The sequence below is a fragment of the Marmota marmota genome, unplaced genomic scaffold (assembly GCF_001458135.2).
Source record: "Marmota marmota marmota unplaced genomic scaffold, marMar, whole genome shotgun sequence".
Classification (NCBI taxonomy): Eukaryota; Metazoa; Chordata; class Mammalia; order Rodentia; family Sciuridae; genus Marmota; species Marmota marmota.
Window position 1 is genome coordinate 16400355 of NW_026000037.1, and position 18892 is coordinate 16419246.

At 48.8% G+C, this 18892-nt stretch overlaps 1 protein-coding gene across 4 annotated transcripts in view; it reads right to left on the reverse strand.

The window, feature by feature from the left end:
• Positions 1 to 317: 317 nt before the first annotated feature.
• Positions 318 to 18892, reverse strand: part of Tfcp2l1 (transcription factor CP2 like 1) — a 61304-nt gene continuing 42729 nt past the window's right edge. For 2 of the 4 annotated variants that reach the window (XM_048812093.1, XM_015479056.2), the window contains 7 exons: positions 18282 to 18330; positions 18108 to 18201; positions 15872 to 15962; positions 15007 to 15110; positions 13497 to 13639; positions 8868 to 8919; positions 318 to 7607 (listed from right to left, as the gene is read on the reverse strand). In XM_048812093.1, the coding sequence (XP_048668050.1) occupies positions 7561 to 7607; positions 8868 to 8919; positions 13497 to 13639; positions 15007 to 15110; positions 15872 to 15962; positions 18108 to 18201; positions 18282 to 18330 (580 nt within the window). In that variant the 3' untranslated portion in view covers positions 318 to 7560. Of the gene's footprint in view, positions 7608 to 8867; positions 8920 to 9005; positions 9196 to 13496; positions 13640 to 15006; positions 15111 to 15871; positions 15963 to 18107; positions 18202 to 18281; positions 18331 to 18892 lie in introns of those variants that run through there. The other 2 variants (XM_048812092.1, XM_048812094.1) reach the window with 2 other exon arrangements.

Genomic DNA, 18892 nt, shown 5'->3' on the forward strand with positions numbered 1-18892 from the left:
CCACTGAGCTGTACTCAAAAAAAAGGTTAAAATGGCAACTTTCTTTTCTTTTTTTTATACTGGGGATTGAACTCAGGGGCACTCGACCACCGAGCTACATCCCCAGCCCTATTTTGCATTTTTTTAGAGACAGGGTCTTACTGAGTTGCTTAGCACCTCACTTTTGCTGAGGCTGGCTTTGAATTTGTGATCCTCCTGCTTCAGCCTCCCGAGTCGCTGGATGACAGGCATGTGCCACCGTGCCCAGGCTATGATGGCAACTTTCATATTTAACCCCAATTCAATAAGCAAAAGAACTGGAGGCTGAGCCACAAAGGTTTCTTACAAATGAGTTTTATTTGCCTTCTGACCCAAGTACAGACCCCACATTCAGATTTCTCTCCTGCACTTCGGTACAGTAACAAGTGCAAAATATGCTTTATTTCAGGTACAAAAACAACATGGCGGCATGACAGCCTGGATTTCAGTGGCCTCCTCTATAACCACTCACACCCATTTGAACCACCCCAATAGACGAAGAATCACCCAATCTGGAAGAAGGTGGGCAAGATACATATTAACAAAGAAACCACATTAAATACAAGAACATTACAGATAAACAGTAACTTGCTAGCCAGCCAGTGGAGGCTGCTACTACCTAAGTAGTAGTAATGGAGGCCCAGTTGCTCAGGGCTGTCTGCACCTGAGGGGTCCACAAGGAAGGACAAGCCGTGGGAGACAGGGACAGCCCCGCTGCAAGATGGGCCACACCACTCCGTGCCAAGGCTCCTCAACCTCCAAGGACAGCCTAGAAACCCAGGCCTAGGCAAGGCCCTCATGGTCACCTACCAAGGCCAAACCAAGCAGGAAGAGCAGCAAGACATGTGGGAAAGGATTTGCGGACCCCAGAGAAGCTAAGCAGTCCTTGAAACTCCAGGCACTAGTTCGGGGTTGATCCCTCCCGGAACAGAAGTGACCAGCTCAGAGACCACCACCCTTCGAAACTCAGCAGTCCATGAAGATCAGCACAAAAGCCCTTTTCTGGAATCAAGCCCCAGGACTGTGGCCAGGGGATCCAGGCCAAAGGCCAAGTAGGTCTCCAGGAACTGGGGAGCAGGTGGGAAAGGGGAAGCCGAGGCCTGTCTGTTATTTCCATGGACAGGTGAGCACAGGAGCTAGCCAGGGGACCAGACCCTTCCAAGGAGGGCTTCCTGGCCACACAGGAAGTGGGACCCACAACAGGCCAGGGGGACTCAGAGACTGCACCTCCTGCTTCTAAGCAAAATAATTTATTTAAAATAATCCTTTAACTATAAATAATCTCAGAGAATGAAATTTAAGTCTAGCTCAATGGCTAACAAACATTTTCTGTATAGGGCTAGCATAAATGTCATAGGTTTTAAGGGACAAGAGGAAAAACTGATATTCCATTGGCACAGGAGAAAACAAATTTCCACAATTGATTTTTTCCACGCTTGAGTTGAGCCAGGACCTCACACCTTCTGTCAAGAGCTCTCACCACTGAGGGATGCCCCGGGACCTCTATCAGTTTTTAACTGGTGTAATTAAAGATATAGTAATTGAGCACATTTTTGGGGTAATCAAAGACTACTAATGAGAAGAATAGATTTTGGGGGGAGGGTCAGAAGGGGGGGATAAAATGAGGTTAGCATTTCCCTTAACTGGGTTCAAAGACAAACTTCCTGACCATCAAATCAATGGCAAAAACAAAGAGCCGGGTTTGCCCCCATTTGCCCACCCTGATGGTAGAGTGGGCAGATACTGGTAATGGTGACACTGAGCCACAGGGTCCCATGATACAGGGTTCCCTGTTCTCTCTGCAGCCCACCTGGCCCTTCTCAAGGTGAAGGACACAGGGACCTGTTCACACTGTGGTCCTCTGGAGAGGGAGCAGCTGATGGCCCCACCCTAGGATCTGTTAACTGTTATCACAGAGGTGGGGGAGAGAGGACAGCCAGCAGGGGTCTTTGCAGAGGGGTCCAGAAGTCAGTGGGGGCCTCAGGAGCTCTCCTGGTAAACCTGGGAGGGCCCCAGGAAGGAGGCCAGGATCAGGCTGACTAGCACCTCCTGGGACCTCAGGCCCTGCTGCCCTGGCCCCAAGGAGCAATGAGAAGAGAAGAGTGCCAATCAGAGGGGAGGTACAAACGTTTCCTACTGGCCAATGTGACTAGCAAGATCCCAGCGTGTGCAACCTGGGTCTGTGCTCGGGACAGCAGCCAGCCCCACAGCTCCCTCAGGGACCCCTGAGCATACCCAGCCAGACATGTGCTCATGGTGGAGCTGGCGGGGAGCATCCAGGAGCCCTGGTAAGCATGCCAGCAGGTGGGAGTTAGAGTTGATTTCTAAAGACACAACAGGGAAGATTCAACTCATGTTAGGGTGCATGCCACCTGAGCCCTGGGGGGCACCGTGCTCACCCAGGACAAGCATGCACAAGGTCACCTGTCTATTATGTTTGTTTTTGTGTTTGCTGCTGGGGGTTGAACCCAGGAACATTTGACCACAGAGCCGTATCCCCAAGCCCTTTTTTTATTTTGAGACAGAGTCTGGCCTTCAGCCTGGGCTCCTCCTGCCTCAGCCTGGCCCATTGTAGGATTTTGATAAATGGACAGTGAGAAAAAAGCTGGCACCCCTCAGATTCATGTGGCTGCAGACTTCTGGGGATGGAGCCCAGGGTCAAGTTCTCTAACAATGAACAACACTCGTGGAGTACCCAGCCTGTATTCTAAAGGACAGACAGATACTCAGAGAGGCAGACACTCATGCCAAGCTCAGGTTTGGACCCAGGACTGCTGCCCTGACCCTCCTCCTGCATCTGAGTTCAACATTCAACACTGGACCCTCTCACCTCACCTCGCTCCGCCCCCTCCCATTCCCTTGGACCTTCTCAGAGTCTTGCTTGGGCCTTTCTCCTCTGTTCTACTGACAACAGCAAAGGAGTCTTTTTCCATTCATCTCATCAACTTGTTAATGATTTTCAGAACCGTGGTTGCTCAGGACAGCCCCCCGGAGCAACCCTGGACTTGGAAACTTGTGACACACTGCTCAGCTCCAGCTGGTTCCCGGAAAATCCTTCTCTAGGTTAATAGCTCTGTTTAAGGGGCCTGAGGCTGCCTGGGCAAGAGGTCACTAGGGCAATGACTGACCTTTGCTTAGGATCCCAGGCAGGACTTGGAACTCGGCCACCCCATCCAGCCTTTTCCAAATGTGTACCACCCCTTCCCCTAGCAAATCCTATTGCGGCTCTAGTGAATAGCCTCCATGTCGTCATGGTACAGGTACAAACTAGTGAACAGAGAAAGGTTTATTACAACCTTGCAAAAAGATGCTGGCTGGTCTAATGGTAAAGAACTCAGCCTGGGGCTTCCAGTTCAAGATGGTGGCCTGGACCATGAGACGAGTACATGCTTGTACCTTTGTTTTCTCTATTATAGTTTGAATATGAGATGTTACCTAAAAAGCTTGCGTTGGGCCATGATGCTAGAATATTCAGAGATGAAACTCTTAGATTATGAGAGTTGTAACATCATCAGTGAATTAGTCTATTTGAAGAATTAATCATTTGAATACCCACTGGGTGGTAACTCTAGGCAGGTTGTGCTTGGCTGGAGGAAGTAGGTCACTTTGGGTGTGTCCTTGGGGATTATATCTCATTCCAGGCTCCTTGTGCATATTACCTCTCTCTGCTTCTCAGCTGCCATGAGCAGACAGCTCTCCTTCACCGTGATGTTCTCAACCTCAGACCCAGAGAAATGGAGCTGGCTGGCCATGGACAGATCTTCTGAAATTGTGAGCCCAAAATAAACTTTTCCTCCTCTGAGTTGTTCTTATCAAGTATTTAGGTTACAGTGACATAAAGCTCCACCACCACCAAGAAGAAATCATGACCTAGGACACATGGCAGGGGTGGTGGGAAAGCCTTGGAAGGAGATGAAGGCCCTACAGGTCCAGTGTCTGGACTTGGAGCCCACAGGAAAGACACTGGACAGAGACAAGAAGCACAATGGTTTTTCTGTACTCTAATGAAATGATAAACAAAACCTACTATGGTAGCTTATCTGACTCCCAAGGAAAGGATCAGCTGGTGAATTAATAGGCGAGAGAGAGATTTTGGTACCAAGTAACCATTTGTACTCTACCATTTTCTCTTCCACTGTAAGAGGCAAGATTTAACTATAATCGTTAGAAGGTAAGAAGAGCAGATGACAATGAGCATGTCAGAAAATAGAAGCCTCTACTAACAGCAAACTGCAGGTAACAGACCTTTATTAGGACCTCTTTTGAAGTTAAGTAAAAAAAAAAAAATCAACCTACAACATTTTATTAGAATTAAAATTTAGCCTGCCATCGTTTGGTCTGGGTGGTGGCATCACTTAGGTGTGGCGACCATAGACACATTGAAGGGTTAAAAGTCAGAAGATGAAACAAGGTCCAGTCTTGGTCCTTCCACGGATGAGAAGTATGTCCTTGAACAAATTATTCTACTTCCATGTGACTCAGTTTCCTCATGATTCAAAAAGGAAATGATTGGTCTAGGATCATCCAAAGGACTGGGATGTGCCATTGGAACACGGCAGGATATGTTCTGCCAAAGATGGCAGAATATCAGAGTGGAATGACCCCAGTATTAGGAGACAGGTAGGGAGAGATGGCAAGAATAGAACAGGAGGAAGGCAGCTGTAAAGGTTGGGAACCAAACAGACTGAGGAGGGGAAAGGTGAGCTTCCTAATGACAGAATCAAGATCCATAAAGAAAGTAAAAGTCAGGGACCATCAGCAAGGGCACCAAGACAATTCCATGGAAAAGATTAGCCTGTTAAACTACCAGGGTGGGAGAAGTTGATAACTACATGCAAAGGCATGGAGATGAATCCCTACTTCACACCATGAACAAACATTAACTCCAGATGGATCAGAGATCATTGGGAGAACTAGGACTATGAAATTTTTTAAAAGAAAACATAGGCAGTCAATTTCTCCTGCCCTTGGATTAGGTGATGATTTCTGAGAGATGACATAAAAGCAGAAGCAACAAAAGAAAAAAAAATAGATAACTTGGATATCATCCAAATTTTAAAAACTTTTGTTCTTCAAAAGATACAACTAAGAAAAGGAAGACAACCACAGGATGAAGAGTTTTTTTAATATAAATCTTGTATCTGATAAAGGACCTGCATCTAGAATATACCAATAACTCATACAACCTGATAATAAAAAGACAACCTAAGTTAATAATGGGCAAAGGCTCTAAATAGGCATTTTTCTGAAGAAGATATACAAATGACCAATAAGCACATGAAAAAATTGTCCACATCATTAACCATCAGGAAAATGGAAATCAAATCCAGGATGAGGTACCACTTCATGCCTACTCTGATATCATAAGAAAAAAGACATCATAGCAAGTGTTGGTGAGAATATGGAGAAACCGGAACCCTCATACATGGCAGGTGGGAATGTGAAATGGTCCAGCTGCCTGGCAGTTGCTCAAAAAATTTAACACAGTTACTATTATGACCCAGCAACTCTACTCCTATGTAAATTTCCCCCAAGAAATGCATGTCCACATAAAAACTTATACAAATATGTTCATAGCAGCATTACTCATATTAGCCCAAAATCCAAAACATTCCAAATTTCCATCAACGGATGGATGCAGTAATATACATACACTGGAAAATTATTCAGCAATAGAAAGTAAGGAAGTAATGGACTGGGGTGGGTGTAGCTCGGTGGAGCACTTGTCTAGTAGGTATAAGGCCGAGGGTTTGATCCCCAGTCCTGCCAAAAAAAAAAAAAAAAGAGTACTAATATGTGCTCAACATGAATGACCCTAGAAAGAATTATGCAAGTGAGAGAATCCAGTCACAAAAGATCATATTATATGATTCTATATGTACAGAATATCCAGCATAGGTCAATCTATATAGAAAAGGACAGTCATGGTTTCTCTGGTGTGGGGAAGTTGAGGAGCAGTGATAGCCTAAGACCATAGGATTTCTTTGGGGGGTGATAAAATACTAAATAACTGATTGTAATTTTATGAATCACTATAAAATGGGTAAACTATATGGTATGTGAATGGTATTTCAATAATTCTGTTAACTCGCTCTTCTGTTTCCCCTAGAAAACGAATCAGGAACCCCTTTCACTCTATAGGAATAGCATAGCTACTGTATAGCTACAGAAGGGTCTCATTTCTCTATCACTGTGTGATATCACACAAGTGGCTTTGCCCTTCTGGGTCTCAATTTCCTGATCTGTAAAACATCATCTGCCCGGTTCTGACAATCTTTGAACCTAGCACAAAATTCTACAAAATTTCCATTACTCAATTTTTCCATTACTTCCAATATTCCACAAAATTTCCATTTCAAAAGCTGTAATAGGCTACTACAGGGTTCACCATGGTTTGGAAGATGTGCCTAAATTCTCAGAGGTGAAGCCCTGGGTCAGTATAGATCACAAGCATAGAAGAAAGACAAACACTAAATCCTGACTCTACCATAGTTACTGATATTCAAACCTCCCATATTTAAGATGATCCAACCATTCCAATGTTCCTTTCTAAACATACCCCCTTACAAATGAAAAAGGACAAAAATGAAGGGGCCCTCACAGAAAATACATCATCCTTATGAAACATGAAAAAGTGAGCACTGGTCAAACAAGAGAACTCAATGGGATTTTGCCAGTGCATCCTATAGGTCCTGGTATTTTGATGATCAAGGTCTTCTGATGATATAATAGAATGATAATTTCCTAGACCTCCTTACCCATGATTGCTTAGGAAACAGAATTATACCAAAGTAGCAAAAAGAGGAATCATTGGGTTCTCATTCCTTCCCACTCCTAAAGATCTACCTGGGAAGAGTCATTCTATTCCACCGTGCCCACCTCCAGACCACAGACAGGCCTCGGCATTAGCATCTGTAGGACTGGCCGTACACATACACTGTGGGGACTATTGTACCCACACAGACATGAGCACATCTCCCTCTGGGCTTTGCTGCAACACTTAGAAACAAGGAGAAGGTGAAAGAGGCAGAAGGCAGAGAATAACCCCTCTCCCAACAATTCACCCAAGAACAGGGAAGGCAGATGCCACCGGGGTGACTGATAAAGGAAACATACACGTAGACAGAGAGAGGAGAACATACAGGTAGCAAGAGCTTTCTCTGGGGGTCAGGAGAGTGGCCATAAGGGATCCATACAGGTGGCACCAAGACCCTCAGTGAGCCTCCAACTAAGAGGCCTGGGTTTTCAGAGAAGGTGCCCCCCGCCGGCTTGCCTTTTTAGAATATCAAGGTTGAGAAAAAGCCCAAGGAACCATTCAAAAGCTCGAGGCCAAGAGGAAAGGAAAGTGAGGGGCCACCGGCTCTCTGCATGCCAGGTTTTGTGTCCACTGGTTTCTGCTAGTTCGTGGTCTGTAGCTTTCATAGACTGGGCAGGGTCCCTCCTAGCCTCAGATTTTCTGGTGAGACTGGAGCTGACAGTGGTGCCATTTCAACATCGCAGGGGGTCCGTGGGGCTGGGAGCAGGTGAGTGTCCTACTTTGGCTCAGAGTCCACACTTCAGGATGATGTGGTAGCCATCATTGCTCTCGGCTGCAAGAGAGGAACACCAGGCATATTTCACAGTAAGGAAAGGGTCAGTGCTGTATTACCTGGGAGTCCCGAAGGGCAAGGGTACCAGCAGAGACCACCAAAACAAGGTCACAGAAAGCCAAGTGTCACATAAAGCAAGGATTTTAGCACATGCCTTGGCATGTATCTTGTTGAGTTTCTTTTTTTGGCAATGGGCCTTTCAAACTTAGCCCTAGATCCGAGGACAAAAGCACCTACGTCCATGGAGGCTCATGGTTCCAAAGCCCACAGGCTCTCATTGGCTGTGCTACATTCTGCACCTTAACTGTTCCCCAAAGGACCATGTGTGGGAGGCTTGGGCATATGACACTATTGTGAGGTGGTGGGACCTAATAGTGGAGAGGAGCTATGCCAGTGGGGGGCATGTCCTTGAAGGAGCTGATAGGGCCCTAGCCCCTCCCCCTCCTCTCTCTTTGCTTCCCACATAACATGGGTGAGGGGCTTCCTCTGCCACACACTACCACCACCGTGTGCTCCCACAGACCCAAGAGCAAAAGGATCAGCCAGCCATGGGCTAGAGCATTCAAAACTGTGAGCCGAATAAACTCTTCCTTAAGTTGATATCTCAGGTATTTTGACACAGGCTAGACCCACAGAACAAGTGGGGAAGTTCACCATAGACGAGGGTCCATGACCCAGCCACAGGGCTTCTGTTCTGACATAGCCCATCCACTTACCCTCCCAGACCTAAGGAAAGCCACGGCACACCTTTCTCTGCCTTTTGTGAATAAATGCATGCTCTTGGCACACAGGCTTTCTCTCTCAGCAGGCAGTGGGCATGCTGATGTCCTCTCAGGACATCTGGCTCAGGTGGATCCTCATGCTGCCCCTCCAGATCCAGACCCATTCTGCCTACCACCACGTTCTATACTTGGGTTTCCTGCAGACTTCATCACGAATAAACTGAAACACATCTTGCTTCTACTTAGCATGGACTCCATGGAGAACAACTTGCCTGACCCCCAATTTCCCCTTCAAAAGTGACTTGGAAGCCAATATCACTAGTTCTGACCTTGCAGGGTCAGAAGAAGAAGTCCGTATTGCTTCTTGTTCCCAAAGAAGTTTGTGTTGCTTCTTGCTGAAGGCCGCTGCAGGTAGCCACCCTCTGGAGGGGTGCTGTGCAACAGGCCCCACCCATCCAGCCAGCTCTCCCTTGCCCTGTGCTCCCCCCCAGAGATGCAGACAATGGGCTTGAACTAAACAAGGTGGGAGGGGCTTTACCTTTTAATGTGCTGAGGATAAAACAAGATTCATCTTGAAAATTCTGCACCATCTGTAAGGCAAAACAGAGAATATGTTCCCTCAATGATGAGCACATACCAAAAAATGGCTCGGTGACACGGAGTCCAGCCACTCACCGATGTAGAAATGACTTCACCTCTGTGTCTACAAACGCAGGCACATGGTGATGTTGGGACGATCACTGAGAGGGTCATGATACAGACCAACGTGAACTCTGTCCACAAGATAGGACCATTTCATAAGGGGCTGTGGGTCTGATTTCTTTGCTCTTGTTTTGCTTTCTCCGAGTTACTGGGTCTTCCGATCTCTACAACATACTCACTACAGGGAGGAGCATGTGTATAATGGCAACAGATTAAAAAACTAAACACAGCCATGCACTGCACAACCATGTTTCCATCAACAGTGGGCCACATGCATGATGCGCTGGGGTCATAAGATTATAATGGAGCCAAAACATTCCTGAGTTCCTAGGACCAAGTGGTGCCACAGCAATGTAGTGGCAAAACAATTACTCGTGTGTTTGTGGTGATGTTGGGGTCAACAACCTACTGCACTATCAGTACAGACTATGCAATTATATACAGCACATAATACTGGATGGTGATAATAAATGATTACGTTACTGGTTTAGGTATTTACTATACAATACTTTTTGCTGTTATTATTGTACTTCTACTTATCAAAAAAACATTCGATGTAAAACAGAATCTTAGGGCTGGGGCTGGGATTGTGGCTCAGCAGTAGAGTGCTCACTTAGCACGGGCGGGACCCGGGTTTGATTCTCAGCACCACATAAAAATAAAGGCATGTGTTGTGTCCATCTACAAAAAGATTCTCTCTCTCTCTCTTAAAAAAAAAAAAAAACCTGACTGCTGTTATGCCAGCAGCTGCTGCAGACAGCTTGTGTTCACTGCATTATTTTGTTGCATCAAGAGCCTGTGTACAGTGATCGACAAACATCATCTTTGCTTGTGTGGATGCTCACAACTGAGCCACCTAGGATGCTCACATCATGATGAAATCGCCTAACAAAGCGTTTCTCAGAAGGCATCCTGTTGTTTTAGTGGCCCACGACTGTAAAAATCTTTTAAAAAGAAAAGAAACTTTTGATAATGAGTAGGAGCTATGTATGAGTGGTCTAGAAGAACAAAATATAAAGGGAGATTGCCATTCCCTGGGTCTGCAGATATGGCAGGAAACTAACCAGGACTCAAGAGACATTTCTCTGGAGTTCTTATTGTGATTAGCTCCCCAGTGACCTTGGCCAAGTCTTTCTCTCTTCCTGTTCCCTATCTGTAAAGCAGGGCTGTTATGATGATTATAAATGTCAACCAGAGCCAGGCACGGTGGCCCACACCTGTAATCTCAGTGACTGAGGGAGGCTGAGGCAGGAGGACTGCAAGGCTGAGGCCAGTCTGGGCAACTTAGTGAGACCCTGTCTCAAAAATGCAAATATGAAAGGGCTGGGATAGAGATCCCAGGATTCAATCTCGTGTGAGTGTGTGTGTGTGTGCGTGTGTGTGTGCGCAGGCAGAACAATGGCATCTGCTATGGGTAGGGGTATAAACATTCAGAAAACCATTCATGTGACCTAGTGGAAATGACCATAGTGTCCTCCTACCAGGCATGTTCCCTAGATGAACTCCCAAGTATGTACACAAAAACATGCATTAAGAATGTGTATACTCGAGCTGCCTCTAATAACACAAAATTCAGGCCAATCCTGACATCAGCCAATAGCAAACCAACTGGGATCTATCACATATGCTGCTCAGCAGCTCCATGACCTCCAGCAATGCCCCTCAACTTGCGTGAATCTCAGGGATATAATGCAGAACGAAAAAAGAGTCACAGAAGACTACACTATTATTCCATTTAGACAGTTTTTAAATTGGCAAAAAAATAATACATTAAGGAGGAACAAGGCAGTGATTAATATAAAACTCATACTAGCAGGTGAGGGGTAGACATGAAATGAGCCACAAAGGCACTTGTAATGTAATCTTCTAGTAACCTAAGTACAGAGACAAGAGGACTTATTAAGCAGCACAATTAAGTCTCATGTACTCTCTGCATATGTGTGCCGTATCTCACAATATACATTTAAATCTTAATATACACACATATATAAACATGCACACAACACACACACCCCAACAAGATAGCAAAGCCCCTTTCTAAATTAAAAAAAAAAAATGCATACACATTTTATCACCTGCTCTGGATTATTGCCTCAAATCTTGCAAATCCATCCTCCTGCCGACCCCTGCCCCTCCCTGCAGGGTCTAATGGTGCGTGAAGTACATTTATTCTATACTGCCGCCTGCTCCATCTAGGACTCTTGGCAAGCCAGCCACCTGGGTATGCAAAGCCCTAAACAGAGCCCACATGGGCTTAATAAGTAACTCTCCTGTTTAATTAAGCACCCTTACACCCCGGGGCCGGGGGCCGGCGCCGCGGCTGACCAGGTCGCCTCCAGCGCTCTGGGCAATTAAGAACCAGGGGTTTCCAATTGATTCAGGGTTAAGAAGCAAGGAGACTTTGGGGAATAAGAATCACCTACTTAGCCAAGGTGGCATTTGAGTCCTGTTCTCTGCTTCACTTGCTTAATTGCCTGGTCTTAAGGGCATGGGGCAAGCCAGGGAAGAACTTCCTCGGAGACCCCTGAAATTGCAAGGACTCCTCACACTCTTGCCTTCTGAAATACAGAGTGAGGCACCTTCCATGCCAGGACAACTGCCCACTGCTCAGGGCACTTCTACCTTCCTGACTATTCTCAAAAAAGCTCTCAGATCAGGAACTCTGGGCTTTGTTTTCCTTATCTATAAAATGGGTACAAAAAATAGGAACAGGACATTACTGACAACTTTGTCCAGATGACTTAAGGACATTTTCTATATTGCCTATGAACAGGGTCAATCAGAAGGTCCCCGGCTTATCTGGTGTCTCCTGGTCCTACCCTGTTTTCTCATTCCATCCTCACCACAGCCTGGCTGGTGAGTGTGATTCTACTCAGGCAGAAACTGAAGCTAAAGAGTTCACATAAATTCCCCCGAGGTCACACAGCGACTGGGAGACAGTAGGGACCAGTCCAATTTCCAAGTCCACATTTTCTCTCCTTTCCCCAATCACTATTCCAGTACCTAGTTTCCTCTATAATCCTCTAAACAGGGGCTCAGAGTTCCTGGAATTGGCTTGGGTCTTCTGGGGGCTGAGCCAGGGGCTCAAGGTCCCACCCGGGCTCCCACCGATGCAGCTCTTCTTTCAGGAGGCTGGAGACTGCTGGCTCACAGCTCAGACTCTGCAACTGTTACTTGGGCTCCCACCATAGCTCCACCTGTGCCACCTGGTGCCATTTATCTCTGAGTGCTCGGTTTCCTATCTATGGAGTTCGATGATAGCACCCACTTCACAGGGAGGCTGCCAGGGTTCAATGAGCCACTACATGGGGCCCTTACAACAGTAGCCCCAGTACAGTAAGCACTTGCTAGAGTTTGGATCTTGAATGTCCCCAAAGGTCCATGTGTTGAAAATTTGATCTGAAGCCTGTGGCTCTATTGAGAGGTGGGGCCTAATGGGAGGAAGTTAGGTTATTGGGGGAGAGGGTCCTTGAAGGGGATATTGGGACCCAGTGCGTCCTCTTTCTCTCCCTTTACTTCCTGGCTACCTTGGTATTTGCTATAGGGAAAGAAAGATGATTAACACAACACTCCACACAAGCTGCCCCTTGTGACTATTATTTAGAAGCAGCTGGGCATGGTAGTGCACGTTTACAATCCCAGCAGCTCAGGAGGCTGAGGCAAGAGGATCATAAGTTCCAGGCCAGCCTCAGCAACTTAGCAAGATTCTCTGACCCCACTATTTTTTGTGCTTGAGATTGAGCCCAGGGCCTTGTGCATGCAAGGCAAGCACTCTACCAACTGAGCCATACCCCCAGCCCTGCAAGATTCTCTCTCAAAAAAAAAAAAAATGAAAGGCTGGGGTTGTAGTCCAGTAGTAGAGCACCACTGGGCTCAATCACAAGTACCACAAAAAAAGAATTTATTTAGAAGGCTGGAGCAGGATACAGTGAGCTTAAACCCATCAGTTAGTTCTATAATGTGCAAGGATGCCTAGACTGTCAGCAACCTGTTGAAGACTCCCCTTCTCCAGGCATCAGGGGCCACAGCTCAAAAAGGACCCTATTCCATACCTGAGCTCACCTCTGTGGCACAAGCCTCTTTGCAGGGGACAGACCCAGGGAAGCCAAGGCAGCTTTATCCCTTAGCAGAGACTTTTGCTCTCATCTCCCATAAGCCAACTCTGCTCCCTCACCCAACCCCAAATCCCATTCCCCTCTCCTGGGGCTTGCTCTGGGGGCTGCCACCCACGTTGGGAGACCTGCAGAGCAAGGCTCGAGTAGGGTGCTACCAACAGTCATTAAGACCCAGACATGGACAGAGCTGTCCCCACTGCAGCTGAGAGCAGGTGGCATGCAGATGAAACCTGTCTGCCACCCGCAATCCCTGCCATCCCCGTGGGAGACATTCATGGTATGGGGTTTGGGGGCTCCTCCTGGAAGTCCGAAGCCCAGCCACCAGGGCTAGGTTAAGCAGCAGCCCTCACCTCGTTGCTCACCACCACGTGGATGCCGGTGGGGCCTTGCCGGTAGACGCGGTGGATGTGCTGGGGGGGGATGCTGTACAGGTTGGCGATCTTCTCAATCAGCTCCAGGGTGGTGAGCTCTTCCAGGAAGATGGCGTGGTATACTGGAGCAGGAGGAGCAAGTGCCTTCTTTTTAAATGGTTGTTAAACTAGCATGCGCCTGCCTATGACTCTCTACCCCATCCCGAGAAATCATTGACTCATTTGTAAGGATGCTCGTTCCCAGAGTGATGGGCACCTGCCAGGAAGCCATAGCTAAGAGCACAGGTGCGATCCATCAACAGGTGAACATGTGGGTCCTGGCTCCCGCTCACTGTTTCAGTCTCCTGAAATGGAGAGTCTCCTGGACTCACTCAACACCCACTGACATTCAATTGGGGGTGATGGCTGGAGGAGCATGAGGTGTGATTCTGACCTGTGTCACTGGTGCAAACTCCAGGGACAACCTGGGGTAGATTATTCAACTTTAAGGAGCCTTGAGTTCCTCAAAAGTAAACACAATCGGATTATATGTGCGTTTCCTTCACTTTTTTCATACTTTCTCTCTTGATTTTGCAGTAGTGGGGGGTTTGAATCCAGGTGCACTCTACCATTGCGCTGTATCCCAGCCCTTTATATTTTGAGATGGGATCTCACTACACAGCTGTCCTTGCACTTGCAATCCACCTATCCTAGGCTCCCAGAGAGCCACTGCATCCAGCCCAAAGTTCTCCTTTAACTAAGGAGCACTTGTTCAGAAGACCTGATCAAAGGCTCAATGCTTTATAAAGCACACACAGAAGCGGCTCCCAGCAAGGGTGGCACAGGCTCTAGGGTTACAGCCACACAACAGATGGCTTTCCCCAGATTTCAAAGAGGCAAAGCCACTGTCAGATCCTCCCTAGGGAATGGGATGACTGCCTGTCGTCCTGTCGTCCCTTCCAGGACTGACCTACCAGGTAAGAACCCCACATCTCCTTCCTGAGACTCAATTTTAGAACCAAATTCTAATGGTACTGCATTTTTTTTAATTTAAGAAAATTAAAGAAATTTTTTTTCTCAATTTAATAAAAGTTTAAATTTTTTTAAACGTTTCAGAGTCAGTTCCAATTTTTCTGAATTTATTCCTAAAACAATCAGACCACCATAAGAAAGAACCAGGATTGGCAGGCTGACACCACTCATCACAACCTTCTGTCGGTGGCCTTTGCTGCCCCAGCTGGACATGGCCCCAAGGATTGCTCAGAGGCAGGACAGCGAGTGGGGCCCAGGAGGGACCGTCACAGCCTCCTCAGGAGTCACTCGGGGAGCACTCTGGGGAGACAAGAGACTCTAGCAGGAGCAACCGTGAGTGCAAGTCCCAACTCTGCCCCTCCATGAAGCCAAGCCCCGGGACCACCCGACCTCCCGAGCCCTGGGCTTAGGCTTGGGCTTGGAAGCCAGCCTGCAGGGCCTGAGTATCTGGGTCCCAGCTGTGGTCCCCACAACTCACCACAGAGGCTGCTGTCCCCACTGCCGTCCCGTTTCTGTTGCAAAGGTACCCGGTTCTGCTCCATCTCCTGACAGACATAAATGGTCATCTTTGGCCTCACATTCCTGAGAGGAGGAGGAGAAATAAATAGCACATATGACCCACCAAACTCCAGTGGTCTAGAATGTTCTAGAACATGGAGTGAAACCTGCAGCAGGAAGGACCTGGAGGAAGAAAAGATGGTGGTAAGGATACAGATTGCCTTGGAGATTTTCAGCGGAGACCTTGGAGACAGTGGTACAGCGTGAGGCCTTAGGTTTGCTATCTGGCACCAGGAAAAACAAATAAAGTTCACTGAAGTTAAATAAAGTTGAAATTAAGTTTGACGGTCTCATTAGGTCAGTGCTCTAGGGCCCCACATGGCCAGCAGCTCCTGGACTGGTCAGTACCACTGTAGAACATTCTGAATGTGGGAGAAAGTTCTTTGGGAAAGTGCTGCTTTGGAGTGTTCCCTGGAAACTGTAGGTGGCAATGGTGCTGGCCCTGCCCTAGTCCATGGCCCCTCAGAGGGACATAGCTCTGAGCCAGGGCCATGCAAACATCCCAGAACCCAGGAAGTGGCCAAGGGCCGGGATCCAGAGGCTGGAGTCAAACGGAGAAGAAAGAAGGGCCACCAGGCAGGAACTGCTGCGGCCGACTGTGTGTCACTCCCCTGCCCTTCCCCCAGCACCTCCTCCTGAATTTGTCCCCACACTGTAGGAAGGTCCCTCCCGCCCCTTTTCCCACTAGCTGGACTATCTGTGCAGTCTAAAAGCCCTCTAAAAGAGGGGCTTTTCCTGCCACACCTGGCTGAGCCCCAGCCTCCAACTGGCTTCCCAACACCCACCTGCCTTTGATGGCGTTGAAGAGGCGGATCCCATCTGCAGGGCCACAGATCTGGACCAGATCATCTCTGGACATCTTCAGCAGGTCGGCACCTGGGCAGGGAAATGGGCTGCCCGTTATGTGGGTCACAGAGGGAGGGCTCCATCTCTGAGCGCCTGCAGACTCCACACTGAGGCTGGGGGGTGAAGAAGAGCTGGCCTCTCCCCTGGTGGGCACCCGACATTCCACAGAGAGAAACAGCAAAGAGCCAAACAAGATCACAGCACAGGAGATGAAGCAAAAGGCTGGTGCTCACAAAAGAGCACAGAAGGGAGGCCAACAGGTCCTGCCCGCTGAGGCCTGCCTGCCCCCTCCCTCTGTACTTTTTATGAACATTAATCTACATGCTCAGATCTTATCAGGATGTCGGCATGGATTATATGTGCATGTCTCTGTGTATTAGTATTCAGCTCACTGGAGGTTGACATTCTGAACACAGCCACAGACCAAGGGGCAGAACATTACCAGCCACCCACAGTCTTGTGACAGCCACTCCCCTACCACTGGGGAACCCCTACCCTGACTTCTTACCCAGTTTTGCTTGTTCTTTGAAGTTCATGGAAATGGAATTGAACCACAGGGTACTTTTCTAGCGCAGGCTTCCCTCACCAAGTCATGTTCAGATCTCATTTGAGTTTAACACAGAGATTTTTTTTGGTGTCCACGATGATGCAGTTTATTGCATGACTATACCATAATTCATGTATCCACTCTCTGTGGATGGGCTTTGGGGTGCTTGCAGCTTGGGGCTGCTAGGAATAGGCTCATGAAACACTTTTCTACGTGTCTTTGGTCAATGCATGTGGCGTGTCCGCTGGGTGGTGGGCGTGCAGGTCTGGCTCTGGCAGGTAATGTCCAAGTGTTGTGTCCACCCCCACATTTAAAGGCACACATGAAGACAAGTGTCTCATGGGGACAGACACTGGCAGGTTAGTAAGACAGCTAGCACGACATGAGGGCTGTACCCTCCTCAAAGGCAAGGGTTCCCCTAGATCCCACCGCCCAACCAGACTTTCAAAGGGACATGTATACTAGAAGCCAAAATTCCCATCCCTTGTCTCCTGATCAGACACTCTTGGCATAATGGCTTCCTTTCCACTAGGAGTAAAAGCCAAAGTCCTCCTACTATTCTTCCAGAGGCCTAGCCTGCCTGTACCCCTCGGACCTCAGGGCCTCCCCAAGTCCACTCTGTACCAGTCACCTAGGTCCTCTGTATGACCACGCCAGGACGCACCCACCCTGCAGTCTTTGCACTTTCTCTGCTTGGAACCCCGCCCCCCACAGTGCCCACTTGGTTCTGTCCGGCCTCTATGTCCAGCCTCTATGTCCCCTCTCTTTCCCCGCCCAGCCCACGTGAAGGTCCATTGGTGACCAGCCCTACCCCAGCACAGATGTATCACGCTGCATGACGTGGGCAGGTGGTTCACAGATCTGCACTGACTCAAAGCTGCCAGCCCTGAAGACAGGGTCTCTGTCTGATCTTCCTTGCACCCTCTGCCTCGAACATCAAGAAGGCTCTTAGGGACACTGAATTGAAAGATGAGCGGATGCCATTTCTCTTCCACTGCCACAGATGGCCTTGGAAGCCACCGCTCTGGCTAGGGCCAGACCTCTACTCCGTGTCACTCTGGATGGACCCTGTTCAGTGGCAAGGCTCTCTGCTCAGTTCACCTTTGTAATCCACAGCACCTGGCTCAGGATTCCTGCCTGAGAGCCACCAGCTGGGCCTTCAAAAACCTTTTAAAGAAGGACAAACCAGCTTCCCTAATGTCACCTATATCTTCACCTGCAAATCCCAGGTCATGGCTCAAGACAGCAGAATTTTGGTAAGAAAAGTACAGAGAAGACTGACCAAGCACACAGCACCCTGCTTGGCTAAGCGGACTCCTCCTGGGCAGGCCAGAGCCCACACACCCCAGCAGATGAGGACATCTAGGTAAAGTTACCCGAAGAGAACCCTGAAGTCACGTGTCACTGGAACCCTCCCGGAGCAGCATCGCATGTGGGGAGCATGGCATCTCCCTAGCCTCTGACCCAAGGTCACACGTGAGAGAGAAGGGACCCATGTTAGCGTGCATCTCCCAGACAGACACAGCCCAGGCCCTGCAGGGCCCGGGACAGGTCCTGGATGGCGGCTGGCCTGGCTACATGCTTCCCAGACACCTGGGGGTCCTCAGGCTCCGGGTGGAGCTGCTCACCTGAGAAGCTGGCGAAGAGCCGGCAGAACTGCGAGAACCGATTGCGGTGCAGCCACTGCTGGGCGTCCTGGATAGTGGCCGACGGGAGCAGGTGCTACGGGAGAGGGGGACCTTCAGATGGCCGCTCAGGCCCCACAAAGGGACCCCCAGCCTGAGAGCCCCGAGTACACTTACATCAGTGCCCATGGGCAGGGCCTCCACGGGGTGGGTTGGAGAGCTGTTCCTGCAACGGAAAATGGAGAGGCCATGAGGAGGGAGGGGGGTGGGGAGGGACCAGGGTCCCATCACCTGGCCTGTGCTGAGGTCCTGACATGGATGGGCCTTGTTTTAAATGAAATGACTCAAGAATTCCCTGAGCCAGGGGCACAGGGTGTGGCTCAGTGGTAGAACACTGGCCCGGCATGCACAAGACCCCCAGCACTGGGGAGGGAGGAGGAGGGAGAGGGGGAGGGAGAGAGAGAGAGAAGAAAGAAAAGAAGAATTTTCCGGATCAGAGCAGAACGTTAGGTTCGAACCCATCTGTCAGAACAGAGGTTCTGATGGGCTACGCTGCCCCCCAGGGATCATGGAACCTCCACCCTGAGCAGTCAGCAGCATCACCAAGGCCCCTGTGAGTGGACCTCTGTGGGTCTTATCAGAATCCCCTCTCACTTGGGGGCTTCCCCCCTAAGCCCCAGCACAAGGGCAGAGCAGGCCGACCAAGGGGACCCAGGCCCAGGTCTCCCAGTAACTAAGAACCTAAGTCATCCACTAGGTCTTCCCTGTACACCACGGTGGGGGGGAGG